This window comes from Rhinatrema bivittatum, chromosome 8 (assembly GCF_901001135.1).
Source record: "Rhinatrema bivittatum chromosome 8, aRhiBiv1.1, whole genome shotgun sequence".
Lineage (NCBI taxonomy): Eukaryota > Metazoa > Chordata > Amphibia > Gymnophiona > Rhinatrematidae > Rhinatrema > Rhinatrema bivittatum.
Window position 1 is genome coordinate 241,387,232 of NC_042622.1, and position 14,758 is coordinate 241,401,989.

The 14,758-nt window shown below is 47.6% G+C and overlaps 1 protein-coding gene across 6 annotated transcripts in view; it reads left to right on the plus strand.

Moving 5' to 3' along the window:
- MPV17L2 (MPV17 mitochondrial inner membrane protein like 2) overlaps positions 1-14,758 on the plus strand; it is a 169,369-nt gene that overhangs the window by 48,554 nt on the left and 106,057 nt on the right. For all 6 annotated transcript variants that reach the window (XM_029614343.1, XM_029614346.1, XM_029614342.1 and 3 more), the window contains exon 4: positions 7,998-8,074. In XM_029614343.1, coding sequence (XP_029470203.1) covers positions 7,998-8,074 — 77 coding nt within the window. The remainder of the gene's footprint in view (positions 1-7,997; positions 8,075-14,758) is intronic.

A 14,758-nucleotide genomic window follows, 5' to 3' on the forward strand; every position in this document is an offset into this window, starting at 1 on the left:
AGGCCCCAAAATAGCCTGCTCAATAGTAACCCATTGCTTGCGGTCAGCACGCCGGGACACGTCCAAGACCGCCCGCATTTGTGCCGCATTATAGTACCAGGATAGATTCGGCACTGCCATGCCCCCCTGCAATTTGGGAAGGTAGAGTACGGATGTAGATATCCGTGGAGGTCGTCGCCGCCAAATAAAATCAAATATTCTCTTTTGCCAATTCTTTAACATCTGTGAAGAGACAAACACCGGCAGTGAGGAGAATAAATATAAAAATTTCGGCAATACCGTCATCTTAGTGATGGCAATCCGGCCCAACCAAGAAAAGGCAGATTTATTCCATCTGCTGAGGTCAATAGTCACCTTACGTATCAATGGAGTGTAATTGAGGTCCCGCAAGGCAGTTAGGTTGGAGGTCAGCAGAATACCCAAATATTTAATGTGCTTCTTGGCCCAGCGAAAGGGGTAGGTAGAACCCAAGGTGCTTACCATGTGTGGGGGCAGGTTAATATTAAGCAGTTCCGATTTGTCAAAGTTGACACGTAATCCTGCCACCCGACCAAAACTGGAAAGTTCCCTCATCACTCCCCGCAAGGAGCGCATCGGATCTGTAATAATCATAAGAATGTCGTCTGCAAACAACGAGAGTTTGTAATGCTGATCCCCTATGGTGACCCCGTGAATGTCAGTAGACTCCCTCACCCGGGTAGTAAGCGGTTCGAGATAGAGGGCAAATAGTAGTGGGGATAAGGGACACCCCTGACGAGTGCCACGACCTATGGGGAACACCTCGCCATAACCATTGTTAACTTTGACTCGAGCCTGTGGACGCTCATATAACCTCTGTATCCAGGTAATAAAAGAAGGCCCAAAAGCCAATTTCCGCAGGGTTTGAAACAAAAAAGGCCAGTGCACGAGGTCAAAGGCCTTTTCCGCATCTAGGGATAACAATACCGCTGGTTCCTCCTTCTCCTTGACCTCATGTGGTGGGTGCCACCACATGAGGTCAATTACCTTCCTGATGTTGTCGGCAGCCATGCGCTTTGGAACAAAGCCGACCTGATCGTTATGCACTAAGTCCGGGAGACAGGTGTTTAGACGCAGCGCCAGCACTCGAGCCAATATCTTAAGGTCGACATTTATTAAAGATATAGGTCGGTACGAACTGCATTGGGTGTGATCCCTGCCCGGTTTGGGTAGTACCGTAATTCCCGCTACATTGGCCTGCTGATGTATAGAGCCTCCCGCCTGAAGGCTGTTGAAGTAGGCCGCCAAGGGCCCGGCCACCGTGTCTACGCATTTTTTGTAATAGGCCCCGGACAAGCCGTCCAACCCTGGTGATTTATGTGGTTTAAGAGAGCGAATTACTGCCTCCACTTCGTCTATCGATATAGGAGCATCAAGGCTACATCTCTGCTCCTCGGTGAGGCATGGCATGGACACGGTAGCCAAATAATCCTCTATGTCAGAAAGGGAAATAGTGCTCTCAGCCAGATACAGCTGTTCATAGAAGCTGGAGAAGGCTTCCCGAATCCCACCGGAATCCGTGACAAGGGCACCCATAGAATGTCTAATCTTAGTGATAGTGGTCTGGGATATTTTCGCTTTTAATTGGCGTGCCAAAAGCTTCCCCGCCTTGTCCCCCCCTTCATAGTATATTTGTTTAGTCATATCCATAGCATAAAGAAGCTGTTGGTTGTCTAGATGCTGCAATTGTGTTTTGAGGGCCAAAATCTTATGGTAACACTTCTGGGATTGGTGTTGCATGTGCGCTTTAGTGAGCTGACTGAGTTGAGCCAGAAGCTCGGTTCTGGCTTGGGTTTTCTGCCGCTTACAGGCGGCTGCCCTTGCTATGAGAAGACCTCTAACTACAGCTTTAGAGCAGTCCCAGCGAATACTCGGGGAGATATCAGGGCTGTCATTGTTGAGAAAGTACTCCTGCAATTGGGACTCCAGGACTCCAGAGAAATCCTTATCTTGAAGTAAGGACTCATTCAATTTCCAAAATCTGGAACCCGAATCGCAGTCTCCCATATTAATGTCTAAACTGATAGGGGCGTGATCGGACCAGGTAATAGGTTCTATATCAGGAGAAGTAACCCGATTGCTCAAACGCTTGTCTACCAGAAAATAATCAATTCTCGAGTAGCTGTCATGTGGTGAGGAGTAAAAAGTGTAGGAGTGGGAATATGGATACCTATTTCTCCAAACATCTACCAGCTGCCAATCACGCATAATATCCTGTAAGTGAGACCGAGGGATCTGAAGGGACGCCCCCTGTGGCTTCGAGTTATCTAACTCCCGATTTATAGTCAAATTAAAATCCCCCCCCCCACAACAAGGGATCCTTCAGCATGCTGCAAAAGTAGGTCCTGCAGGGTCCGAAAGAAGGCCCTATGTTCCGTATTTGGGGCATAGAGGGAGACAAGTGTATAAATTTGAGAACCCATTCGTATTTTAAGTAGTAGGTATCTACCAGCCGGATCCTCCACATGTGATAGAACGTCAAAAATGAGGTTTGACGAGAGCAAAATTCCCGTCCCAGTATATTTATGCTTGGCACAGCTGGCAGCGGCGTACACGTGGGAACTCCCTGTTGCCCAGCAAATGAACATATCTACCCTTGAGGTGGGTCTCTTGTATGAAAGCGATGTCCGCCTTAAGATAAACAAGCTCTTTCCGGAGAAGAAAACGTTTTTTGTAGGTATTGAGGCCCTTTACGTTTAAAGATATTATTTTAACCATAGAGTAATGAGTGTTGAGCGTTGCTCAATAACAGTACCTCAGAGACGGAGACATTAAAGATAACAGACAAAGTGATCAGAAAGCCTGTCCCCTCGAAATCCAGACCCCCTGCCATACGAGCCTTGCAATAAATTGAAAATAGTGATACCTTTATGTGTAGTCTAGTAACAAAGTAGTGAACCCCTGCCAGAAACCCCCCCCCCCCCCAATTCTATGGAGGTTCGCGGTATGCTTGCGAACCAAAAACAGGGGAACGCCATGCACTCAACGCAAGCCTCCATCAGAGACCACCCCCCCCCCCCCGTTCAATATAAACATTTCCAAACATTAACCTCTGAAACTTACAACGACACGTAACCATAAACATGCAATGAGCTGTTGCTCCCTTGAAGACCATAAACCTGGTCATCGCTAGGCCATGTAGCTTGTACCTCTCAGCCAGCACTGAAAGTAAGAAAGAAGGGAATATCCCGCACAGCACATCAAGTCCACTCTCAACCCAGTCCCTTCGGTGTAACCTCGGCCTGCGACTGTTGCCTGCGTAGTCTGCCCCGTCCGGGTGCTGGCCGTCGCCATTTTGAAGCTCTGGTGGGCCCGGGCCCTTGTTGCCGCGGCACCGCTGCCAAAAATGGGGCATCCAATCCAGCTTGCTTGAAGCTCTCCACGGCATCGGAGATGCTCTTAATCCGATAGGTGACACCCTTGCGCTGGAAGATGAGGGCGAACGGAAACGCCCAGCGATACCTGATTTCTTCATTCCGAAGAGCCGCTGTTACTTCCCGGAGCTGGTAGCGCTTCTGCAAAGTGATTGGTGCGAGATCATTAAATACAGAGATCTCCAAGTTCTGCCACTTTACTGCATTCTGCGCTCGAGCCGCCGACAATATGTCCTCCTTAACGCGGAAGTGATGGAATTTTAAAATAATATCCCGGGGCCGACCATCTGTTCTGGGACCCAGCGCCCTATGTGCGCGTTCGAGGTCCACCGTGGAGGAGCCCCGATCCCCTTCTGAAGTTGGCTTATGAGTAGTTAAAATGTGCTGGCAGATGGCTACAGCCGTGGCCATACAGTCAGTATATAAATCAGACTCCGGGACACCTCTCAGGCGGAGGTTTGCCCTCCTTGATCTATTCTCTAAATCCTCCACCTTCTCGGAGAGCATTTCCACATCTGAGGCCACCCGGGTAGTTTGGGCGGAGAGCGAATCCGTTAGTGCCTCCTGGCCATCCAGGCGGCCATCTATGTCATCTACCCGGCGTCCCAGGGCGTTCAAGTCCTCCCGGACAGTTGCTATTGAGGCCACGATATCCGCTTTGTGGGCTTTTAGGTCAGCTCTTAGCTCAATAAACCAGTTCCTCAGTTCGGTGCGTGTAGGGAACTCCGGCGGTTCTGAAGTCGCTAGTGCTGCCGCTGCACCAGGCGCAGCAACGCTGGAGCCAGCAACTGCGTCCTCGTGGTCGGGGCCCGCCGCGGCCTGTTCCTCACCCTCCGGGAGAAGCTCCTCCGCGAGTTTGCTGAACGCAAACTGTTTTAAATCCGCCGTTTTTTTTCGTGCCGCCATCGCGCACTGCACCGGCAACCCAGCCCGTTATTTTAGCGCTTCAGGGACCGCAACTGCTGCTGAAAAAGTCGTTGTTAATCAGGGGTGAGAAGGAGCAAGCTATTCAGGCGGCCATCTTGTTGAGCTGCTCTCTAGCGCCTCCATGAAATTTTTTAACGGAAGATGTAGTTAAGAGTATGGGCAGGACCCCTTTGACATATAACCATCTGGGTAGGATCGTCATTTTAAGTAAATATATTTGGCCTGTTATAGATAAAGGGAAATGCCTCCAGGAGGTGAGCAATCTTTCCGACTTTTGTATATTCGGTCTGTTTGCTCCGTATAGCTTAGTAATGTTTTTTGTTATCCACACCCCAAGATATTGATTGTGCTCCCTGCCCATTTCAAAGGGAAATTATCCCCCCATAATTCACAGCTATCTGATCTGACCATCATAGCTTCTGATTTATCCAAGTTTAACTTAAAGCTTGCCAGAGGCCCATAGTCTGCAACAGCTGTCAGAGCATTAGCAAGACAGTTGACTGGGTCAACCACATGAAGTAATAAATTACTGGCGAAGGTGGCTATCTTGAAGGCCGATTTGCCCATTTTTATCCCCTCAATGAGTTTGTCATTCAGAATTCGCAACAGTGGGTCCAGAGATAGAACAAAGAGTACAGGAGATGGTGGGCAACCTTGTCGGGTGCCCCTCTCTAGGGTGAAGTCATTAGAAAATTCCCCATTAACCAAAATTGCCACTTGTGGGTTTGCATATAGCATAGTTAAAAATAAATAAAATATAAATAAATAGACCATGAAAACCATATCTATTGAGGGTTTCAATAAGAATGCCCAGCTGACCCGGTCAAAGGTCTTTTCGACATCAAAACTGACCTGTGATGAGTTAAGCTTCAACTGGAAGGCCAGGTCTAAGGACATTTGTAACAGTTTGCCACTCCTCTTTTCTTTTTTTATTAAGATGTTCTGGCAATTAATTTACCCCAAGCTACTGCTTTAAATCCTTCCCAAAGTATACCAGATAATGCCTCATCTCGCATCTTAGTTGCTCACTAAAGTCATTATCTAATAAACTTTCATTAAGTCTTCAAAATCTCTCCCCAAGTTGTCCTCCCAACCAAACAGCTGCATGATCAGACCATGTTATTTCTTGTCCCCACCTTATTGACCAAGGTTTTATTGATCAGAAAAAAAGTCAAACCTAGAAAAAACCCTATGGGCCTTGGAAAAGAAGGTATAATTCCACTCTGTGATGAGAGGCACCAAATATCTACCAACTCCCAATCTGCCATAAGTAATTTCAATCTCTTCCTATTAGTCTGTGAAGCCCCTCCCCCCATTATTATCCGAGAATGTGTAGCTCGTGAGATTAAAATCCCTCCCAATTATAAGATGACTACCTGCCCATTGCTGCAGTGTTTTCGAAAGCTCCTCCAGAAATTTCCCTTAGTCCAGTGTTAGGAGCATAAAGATTCACTAGCGTATAAATATCATTACCCATCTTCAATTTGACTATAATGTACCTACCCTTCAAATCCCTCATAATAGAGATCACAACCACCACCACATTTTTGGAAAAAAGAATGCACACTCCACTGTATTTAATTGCTGTTGCTGCTGCAAAAAACTGTAATGGATAATAATTAGATGCCATCGACCTTTCATATTTCTCCCTTAAATGGGTTTCTTGGCATAACAGAATATCAGCCCTCTTTCTGATAGCATCTTGCAGCAATCTTTTCTTCTTAGTTATTTGTATTGCGCCCTTTAGCATTCCAGGACATAATCTTTAACTCCCCCATTACTCCGGATCAAACATAACTCTCTGTACCCTCCATCAAATCTGGAAACAGTTTTATAACTGCTACCTCTCCCTCATATATACTGCATTTTGCTCACAAACTCATCTACCCAACCCTACTGGTATTCATGCCAGAGACACATACCCCCTAACCTCCCAATTACCTTTCCCTTCCCACAAACACCCTGCCCAGTCCCCTTCCCCTCCCAAGTCACTCCTATCATCTCCTGAATGAGTGATGACACTCATCACATCTTGGCTGCCCTCGAACCCCCCACCAACCCTCTGCTAGAAGAAACCTTATGCACCCCCCCCCCCAAAGAAACCTGTCCGATAGCAACCAGCAAGAAATGCCAAGTATGAAACCTCTGCATCTGATCAGACCCAGAAAGTCCAAAAGCAAAACTCCACTGTACCAGATCATTGCTCAGGTCACAGCATCTCTGGAAGATGAAGTTCCTCCCGAATGTCTTCTCAGACGCTTCCTTCCAGATTGTACTCTCTGCCATCTGGAGCTACGCTCGCTATTGAACGCAGCGGAGGACTATCTCATGATGGGGCCCATGTTCTTCACCAATCCGGCGGCTTGAAGAATCTTCACCCACTCATCCACAGATTTGGCCCATTTATGGTAAACTGTAATCCAAAAGGGCACAACCACTTACAATGATGATTACCGTTCCTCAGCACTTGGAGTTTCTCTCTGAAGTCCCTTCTTTTCTTGATCGTGATCGGAGAAAGATCCTGAAAAACTTCCACCTTATGACCTTGCCACTGTACATCTTTTATTTTCCTTGCCTGAGTCATCACCATTTCTTTCACAGCATATTCATGAAAACAAACCATGATATCTCTGGGAGCATTACCCCTCGGGTGAGCCAAAGATCTGTGCCCTCTATCCAACAGTATTTTAGGTGTCGCTTCCTCTCCTTCAGCAGTATTCAGGATAAGTGTACATATTGCTGCGACTACTTGTGCACAGTCCGAATAGGCAGCTTCCTCAGAAACACCCCTGAACTGCAGTTTTCCCCTTCTGGTTCTATTTTCCAAATCTTCCACCCAGTCTTTAAGCAATGCATTATCATCTTGCAAATGCTTCAGCTCTTGCTGGTTGCTTTCATATGTACTCTCCTCATCTAACCTGTGCTCAGCACACTCATGCCACAGCTCAGCCACCATAGAGTTGAGCTCCTGTTTTAGCGATCCCATATCTTCCTGCAGTTCACTGAACCAGTGTTGAAAATCTTCCCAGGATAAGGGAGGATCAAGCTGATGCAATGCAGTATCTGGCACAGCCGCTCCTGATTGGCGACCCAACACACCGCCGCCGTTTTCTCCTTCCTCCTCATCTGGGCCCCCCTTTTTTTTTTTTTCGCAGCGGTCACATCAAAAGAGAAGCTAGGTTGTTGCATGGTGATGCACAGCCACTAAGCCAGTGCAACTCATTAAACATGTAATGGCCATGATAAATATTCAGTACCAGCCGCCTTTAGGTGCATGTGGCTTCATTCTAAAATCAGATGAGATTGGGCAAAATCAGGTTAGGGTGGCCACAAGCATGTTCTATTGTGGAACACCATCATTTGAAACCTGATTTGGGCTGTTACCTTTGAAAGCTCCATGGAAGAATGGCATAGCACAGGTGTTTCAGACTCTGCTCGATTACCCCCTAGTCAGTTGGATTTTCAGGATATGCACAGTGAATATGCATGAGACATATTTGCATGCACTGCCTCCATTGTATGCAGATCTCTTCCATGCATATTCATCATGAATATCCTAAGAACCTGACTGGCTGGCTGAAAACTCCTGGCATAGCACACATCTATGTATTTAAAATGCAGCAGTTTCTTGCACTGAATAACTTTTTTTTTTTTTTTTTTAATATCTGTTAAATTTAGGCATGGGAGTAATGGAAGGACATACTATGGAGGTGAGCTGGAAAGAATTCACGGGCAAGTTCTTGGAATTATATAAGGTAAGGAAAGATTTTTCTTCAAGGAGGAATTAAAAGAAAAACAAAACAAAACTGTTAAAAGGGTTAGTATGATTAATGCCATTCCAGAGATAATTTGTAAAATGCATTTAGCTGTTTCTGTTGATCCCTGGATGAAGCTTCTGGCACTGAACTTTATTTGGGAGAAGGCAGAAGAGCATATTCTTCACCCCTTTGCACTTCCTCAGTTTCATGTTGTGGATTTATTGATTTCCCTCTGGTCAAATCCTAAATTGTAACTGAGCCATGCAAAGGGAAAGTGATGAAGCACCAGCAGGGGTGAGGAGGAGCAGCACAGGAGTAGCAAGAAGGCAACTGCCCCCTTCCCACAGACAATGTGACCAGAAATCTTCTGAAAATGAATTCAAGAATAGTGTGTGTGGGTGTGTTTTCTTTTTCTTTTTTCAAGGTTGGGTTTTTGCAATCTTATCTGCTGTGCTTGTCTCCTCGTGTTTACAGGAAATATGTTTTTCTGTACTTAAAGTGGAACTCTGTCATTCCAAACATAAAGTGGAACTCTGTCGTCAAAACAAATTGGAGAAAATTAATTTTCACTCAACACACAATTAAGCTCTGGAATTCATTGCCAGATGATGTGGTTAAGACAGATAGTGAAACTGGGTTTTAAAAAGGTTTCTGGCATTAGTACCTTGGGATCTATGTAATGATTGCATACTTGCCAGGTACTTGAAATTTGGATTGCCCACTGTTGGAGATGGGATACTGGGCTTCATGGACTCTTGGTCTGACCCAGTATGGCATACCCTATGTTATGGTGGTGGAAACTGCCTCTGGCTAGATAGGGAGTTAATATCAGGCCTGAGTGATCGGTAGACCAGCTTACCCTGTTGGTGCTGGCATCCATTTTGGGCCAGCCCAAGCAGTATTGATGTTAGCAAGCCCCTGCCATTGTGGCAGCTGGAGCTGTACTGGTATCACTGCCTGGTCTGTTTTCCTGTTCATACCCAGATCAGTCCAGACAAGTAGGTTTTGCATCCCTACCAGCAGATGGAGGCAGAGAACAAAAACTTTGAGGCACTGCTACTTATCCAAGAGTGCAACCTGCAGTCCCTCAGTATCTCTCTGTCTCCAGCAGATGGTAGAGGTGCAAACCTGCACTTCTGAAGGAAAGTTAAATTTGGGAGATAGTGAACAGTATTTTGCTTCGAGAAGTTGTTAGCTCCCCCATGTGCTAAGTTCGTTTGTGGGCCATCCCTCGGGTCGAGCCGGGCGACCCGGGGTTTGGAAATTCCCTGACTGGCATAGCCCATTTCTTCCAGAGGCCTTGATAGCCAAGGGCCTGGCTCCCTCTCTGCTCCGAAGTCACCTCCTGCCAGCTTCTGTCTCTGATCAGGGGAAGTATCCTTATACGCTTGTAAATTAAGTTTTACAAAAAAAAAAGGAAAAAAGACCTAGTGTTGGAGAATCAGTCTGCAGCTCTGTGATGGGGAGGGCGGCAGGCGGGAGCTGCCGAGGTCTGCAGGAAGGAGAGTCTGCAGGTGGTTTATTTTGCCCGGCAGGGAAATCTTCTTCTATATTAGGCAAGTCCTGTTCGCGTGTCGCTTGGGCTGATGTGATCACTCGGCTCAGCGGGGCAGCCACGTGGTGCAGCCTACTTTTGTGTCTGTGTGCTTGAACCATGCCGCGAGACCCATAGCGGCTTGCAGGACCTGCGGTCTCTGGTTGGCCTGGCTTAATTCCCACTCCCTGTGCACCAGGTGTGTGTCGGGTGAGAAAGGAACCTCCACGGGAGGATCAAAAGAAAGGAGGGCCTCCCAGGCTTTGGGGGTCGTGGCTGTGGTCCCGGGGGGGGGGGGGGTTGCCGTTTCAGCCACACCCGTGGGGGATTGAATCCAGGGGACCCCACCCTGTCGGGAGTGCAGTGATTCCCCTTCTCCCCTCCCTCTTGTGGTGCAGGATGCTGAGGATCAGGATGGGGAAGTGGACTTGGAAGGCAGTCTCCTCGCGCAGGGGGCCGAGGATTTGGAGGCATTTTCTCCGGAGTTTTTCTTGCTGTTGCCTAGAGCCTTCCTGGCTAGGAAGGGTTCAGAAGAGAAGAAAGCCAGAGAAACGCGGCCAAGTGCCCCTTCCAAGCAGCCAAGGATAGCGTCTGTGGGAGTTTTTAGACATCCTGAATGGACTGCTTGGTCCTCCCAGTGCCTTTCCGTTGCCTAAGAAGATTCAGAAACTCATCAGCCAGGAATGGGATTTCCCAGAAGCAGGCTTGAAGGTCGGCAGGGCCTGGGATTGCGTTGCACAGGAGCTGAGGACGACCCCAGAGATCTGGATGACTCTGTCGAGATGCAGGAGGATCCTGTCTCACCACAGGGGGTGGACCCGAATGGGGTCAGAATCCTGATTCTTAACATGAGCCCTCTGAGGACTATCCTAAGCATACTCATAAATTCCTTACACAAGTATATATTGCTGCTCGGGCTACATTAGCTAAGGTGTGGAAATCTCCGGACATCCCATCCAGGGCAGAGGTCCTGCACAGGTTACATAGCCAGTATCATTTGTCGTACCTCACTGCGGTTAAAAATGACACTTTGAAACCCTTTTCAGCTATATGGCACCCTCTGACCCAATGGCTACGTACTCAGAAGGGTCCTACTCAGGGGACGGCCTAATAGCGGTGGGACACCTTAGCCCAGTACTTAAGGGTAGGATGATCTACCGACACACTTCTGAAGGTGGACAAAAAACAAATAAAAAATCTGACACCGTTTATTTCGATTTTATACCTCTTTATTGCAGCCAATACAGTTCTCTCTTTGCCTCACATGTTGATCCTGTGTATGTACCTGGAAAGGGGGGGGGAGGGGGGGTGGAGCTGAAAAAATAAAACCTTACTTAGCTCATTTAGAGTGCAACATGCCTGCTGGTTTTGGCAGCGGATATTTCATTGCTCTTTGTACTCTGAGTTGTATTCTTCTTTAAGCTGTATTCCTGTTATTCTGCTTGCTTAATGTTCATGTTTTCAACTTTCAATAAAATACCAATTGCAAAAAAAAAAAAAAAAAAGAATCCTGATTCTTAAAGGGATGATACTGATCCGGATGAGGGACCCGTGACAGAAGGGGATGACCTGTTTAAAAAGGAGGAACATCGCCCTCTCATTCCTCAGGAAGAATTGGAGGTTAAGATGACTCAGGGAAGAGTCTGACAGAGAAGGAGTGAATCCAGTCCTGAATGGACTGCTTGGTACTCCCAGTGCCTTTCCGTTGCCTAAGAAGATTCAGAAGCTCATCAGCCAGGAGTGGGATTTCCCGGAAGCAGGCTTGAAGGTCGGCAGGGCTATAGCGAAGCTTTATCTTTTGATGGAGGAGAGTCTGGATCGCCTAAAGATTCCTAAGGTGGATGCGGTGGTCTCTGCAGTGACTAAGACGCCTACGATCCTGGTTGCAGATTTGGCTGCTGTGAAGGATGATCAAAACTGCAAGTTGGAGATTAAATTGAATTGCATATTTGAGGTGTCTGCCTTAAGTCTGTGGGCCACCATGTATGGCAGCATGATGCAGCATGCCTGCTTCTGCTGGGTTCAGAAGGCACAAGAGCAGGCTTCTACCAGAACGCTCAGCCCCATGCTTTTGGCATGTTTGGAGGCTGGAGTGGCATATTTGGCACATGCGCTATATGATTTGGTGCGTACTTCCGCCAGGAGCATGGTCTCGGTGGTGGCTGCACCCAGGCTTTTGTGGTTGCGCAATTGGTCGGTGGACATGTGGTCCAAGTCCCAGCTGTATAATCTTCCCTTAAAGGGAAGCTTCTATTTGGGGAGGGTCTGGATCAGTTGATAAGTCTTTAGGAGAAACCAAAGGGAACAGATTGCCAGAGGATAAGTAGAGCAATGAGAAGGTCTTTCCATCCCGGTCCCATTTTCGGGATTCGCAGAGGTTTCGTTCTGGCAAGGGAACCTGTTTCGGGACGTCAGCAATCCTTTTGGGGTTCCCTCATATCCTCCAGGGACGGTGCTTGTCAAGGAACTGGAGGAGGAAAGTCCTCGCAATAAAGCCAGGATCGCCCACTCCTCAGTGGAAGCGGTAGGGGGCAGATTGTCCCACTTTTACGAGGGGTGGGCCAAGATTACCTCAGACCAGTGGATTTTGGAGATAGTAAGAGAGGGTTACGCCTTAGAATTTTCAGGCCCGGTCAGGGAAACCTTTCTAGAGTCCTACCTCTCATCGTGAAGCAAACGGGAAGCAGTGGAGGGGACTCTGCAGAGGTTACTAAGATAGGATGCGATTGCTCCTTTCCCGCTGGGCAAACAAGGAAGAGGGACGTACTCCATTTATTTCATGGTTCCAAAGAAGGCAGGCACCTTCTGCCCCATTCTGCTTTTGCAAAAGGTAAACATAGCCTTGCGGGTTCCGCGTTTCCAAATGGAGGTGTTGCGTACAGTGAGAGCAGCGGTCCACAGAGGAAACTTCCTGGTGTCTTTGGACCTGACCGAAGCTTATCTCCATATTCCCATTTGAAAGGAGCATTGGATGTTTCCGCGGTTCATGGTGCTGGGTCAGCACTTCCCAGTTTCAAGCTCTCCCTTTCGGGTTGGCTACGACTCCCCGAACCTCCCAAAGTAATGGCGGTAGTGGTGGCAGCTTTGAAGCAAGAGGGAATTCTGGTCCACCCATATTTGGACGATTGGCTCGTTTGGGTAAAGATGGAGAAGTGCAGTCAGTCTGTACAGTGAGTGATGGAGACCCTGAGCTCTCTGGGTTCGGTGATCAATGTAGCAAAGAGGCACCTGGTTCTGTCTTAGTCGTTGGATTATCTAGGTACCCGCTTCGATACCCATAAAGGCAGGGTGTTTGACATTGGACAGGTTGTCGAAGTTGCAGGCGCAGATGACACATCTGAGCCTGTAAATACCAAAGGTCTGGGATTATTTTAAATAGAAAGGCGTTGAAGGCAGTATTTTTTTTTAAGTCACTTTTGGCTGAAGTGTGCTGTTTTCCTTTAAAAATTGTTATAATAACATAATATATGTTGGTTACATTTTATTTTGTATGAATCTACACCAAACATTTTATTGAGGTGTGGAATAAAAGTATTTTAAATAAAAATAAATAAATAGGTGCTGGGTTCCATGGCCTTGATGTTGGATTTGGTTCCTTGTGACTTTGCTCACGTGTCCTTTTGCAAAAGTTGCTTTTGTCCAGGTGTAATCTGATGTTGGAGTATCATCTGCCGTTACCTCTTCTAGGAGAATATAGGTCCAGTATTTCATGGTGGCTCTTGCGGCACAACCTGGAAAAGGGAGTGGACCTGGATGCCCTGGACTGGGTGATGATGACCACAGATGCCATCCTCGAGGGCTGGATGATGGTGTGCCTAGGTCGTACCGCCCCAGGGTCTTTGGTCCACAGCAGAGGCGTCTTGGTCGATCAGTCATCTGGAGACTAGAGCGGTGAGCAAGACTGTGGAGGTGTTCCTCCCCTCAATCGAGGGGCGGATGGTCCGCTTGTGTTTGGACAATGCGCCGATGGTGGCATATATCAACCGCAAAGGAGGGACGAAGAGTCACGCTATGGCTCGGGAGACTCAGTTATTGTTTGTGTGAGGGGAGTGCCATCTCGAGGGGATTGTGGCTTCACATATCGCAGGAGTGGACAATGTGCAGGAGGATTTCCTCAGCAGGAAACTAGATCCCGGGGAGTGGGAACTGTTTCCGGAAGCCTCAATCACATCTGTGTCAGGTGGGGCATTCCTCAGTTAGACCTCATAGCGAAGCAAGGCAGTACAAAGACTGCAAGATTTTTCAGTCACAGAAGCAAGTCCGGTTCGGTAGGGCTGGATTCTCTGGTGTATCCATGGCCAACTGGAGTGCTTCTGTATGTGTTTCCTCTGTGGCCACTCATCAGTCGAGTTTTGCGGCGCATGGAGATGCACCCAGGGACAGTAGTGCTGGTGGTACTGGAGTGGCCATAACATCCATGGTTCGCAGATTTGGTGTATCTGGTGATAAACGGACCTCTTCAGTTGGCTCACCTGCCGGGATTGCTGTGACAAGGACTCATATTTTAGGATCGGAAGGATCGCTTTTGTCTCGTAGCTTGCTTTTGAAAGGCGGCGGTTGTATCTGAAGGGATATTCTGAACCAGTAATCTCCACTTTACTCCAGGCTAGGAGGCCCTCTATGTCTATGGCGTATGTCAGGGTTTGGAAGATGTTTGAGTCCAGGTGTCTTCTACAGCTGCTGGACCCTCTGTCTGTGGGAGTTTCTTACATTTTGTCCGTTCTGCAACAGGGCTTGTCCAAGGGCCTAGCCTGTGGTTGGCTCCACATTCAGCTTGCAGTCATGGGTTGTCTTAGGGGCAAATTGCAAAGAAGGTATTTGGCCTCTCATGCCGATGTAGTTCGCTTCTTGAAGAGTTAAGCATTTGCAGCCTCAGATTCGGAAAGTGTGTCCCGATTGGAACCTCAACTTAGTTTTGTGGATTCTCTGTGGGGTAGCCTTTAAGACGAGCTTCTTTGAAGGACTTGACGTTGAAGACAGTTTTTCTGGTTGCCATTTGTTCAGCCAGGCAGATTTCCGAGTTTCAGGCGCTGTTTTCTCAGGATCCTTTTTTATATATTGCAGATGACAGGGTGATGTTACATATGGTTACCTCCTTTTTGCTGGATGTTGTCTTCTTTCCATGTAAATCGTACAGTTGAGTTTCC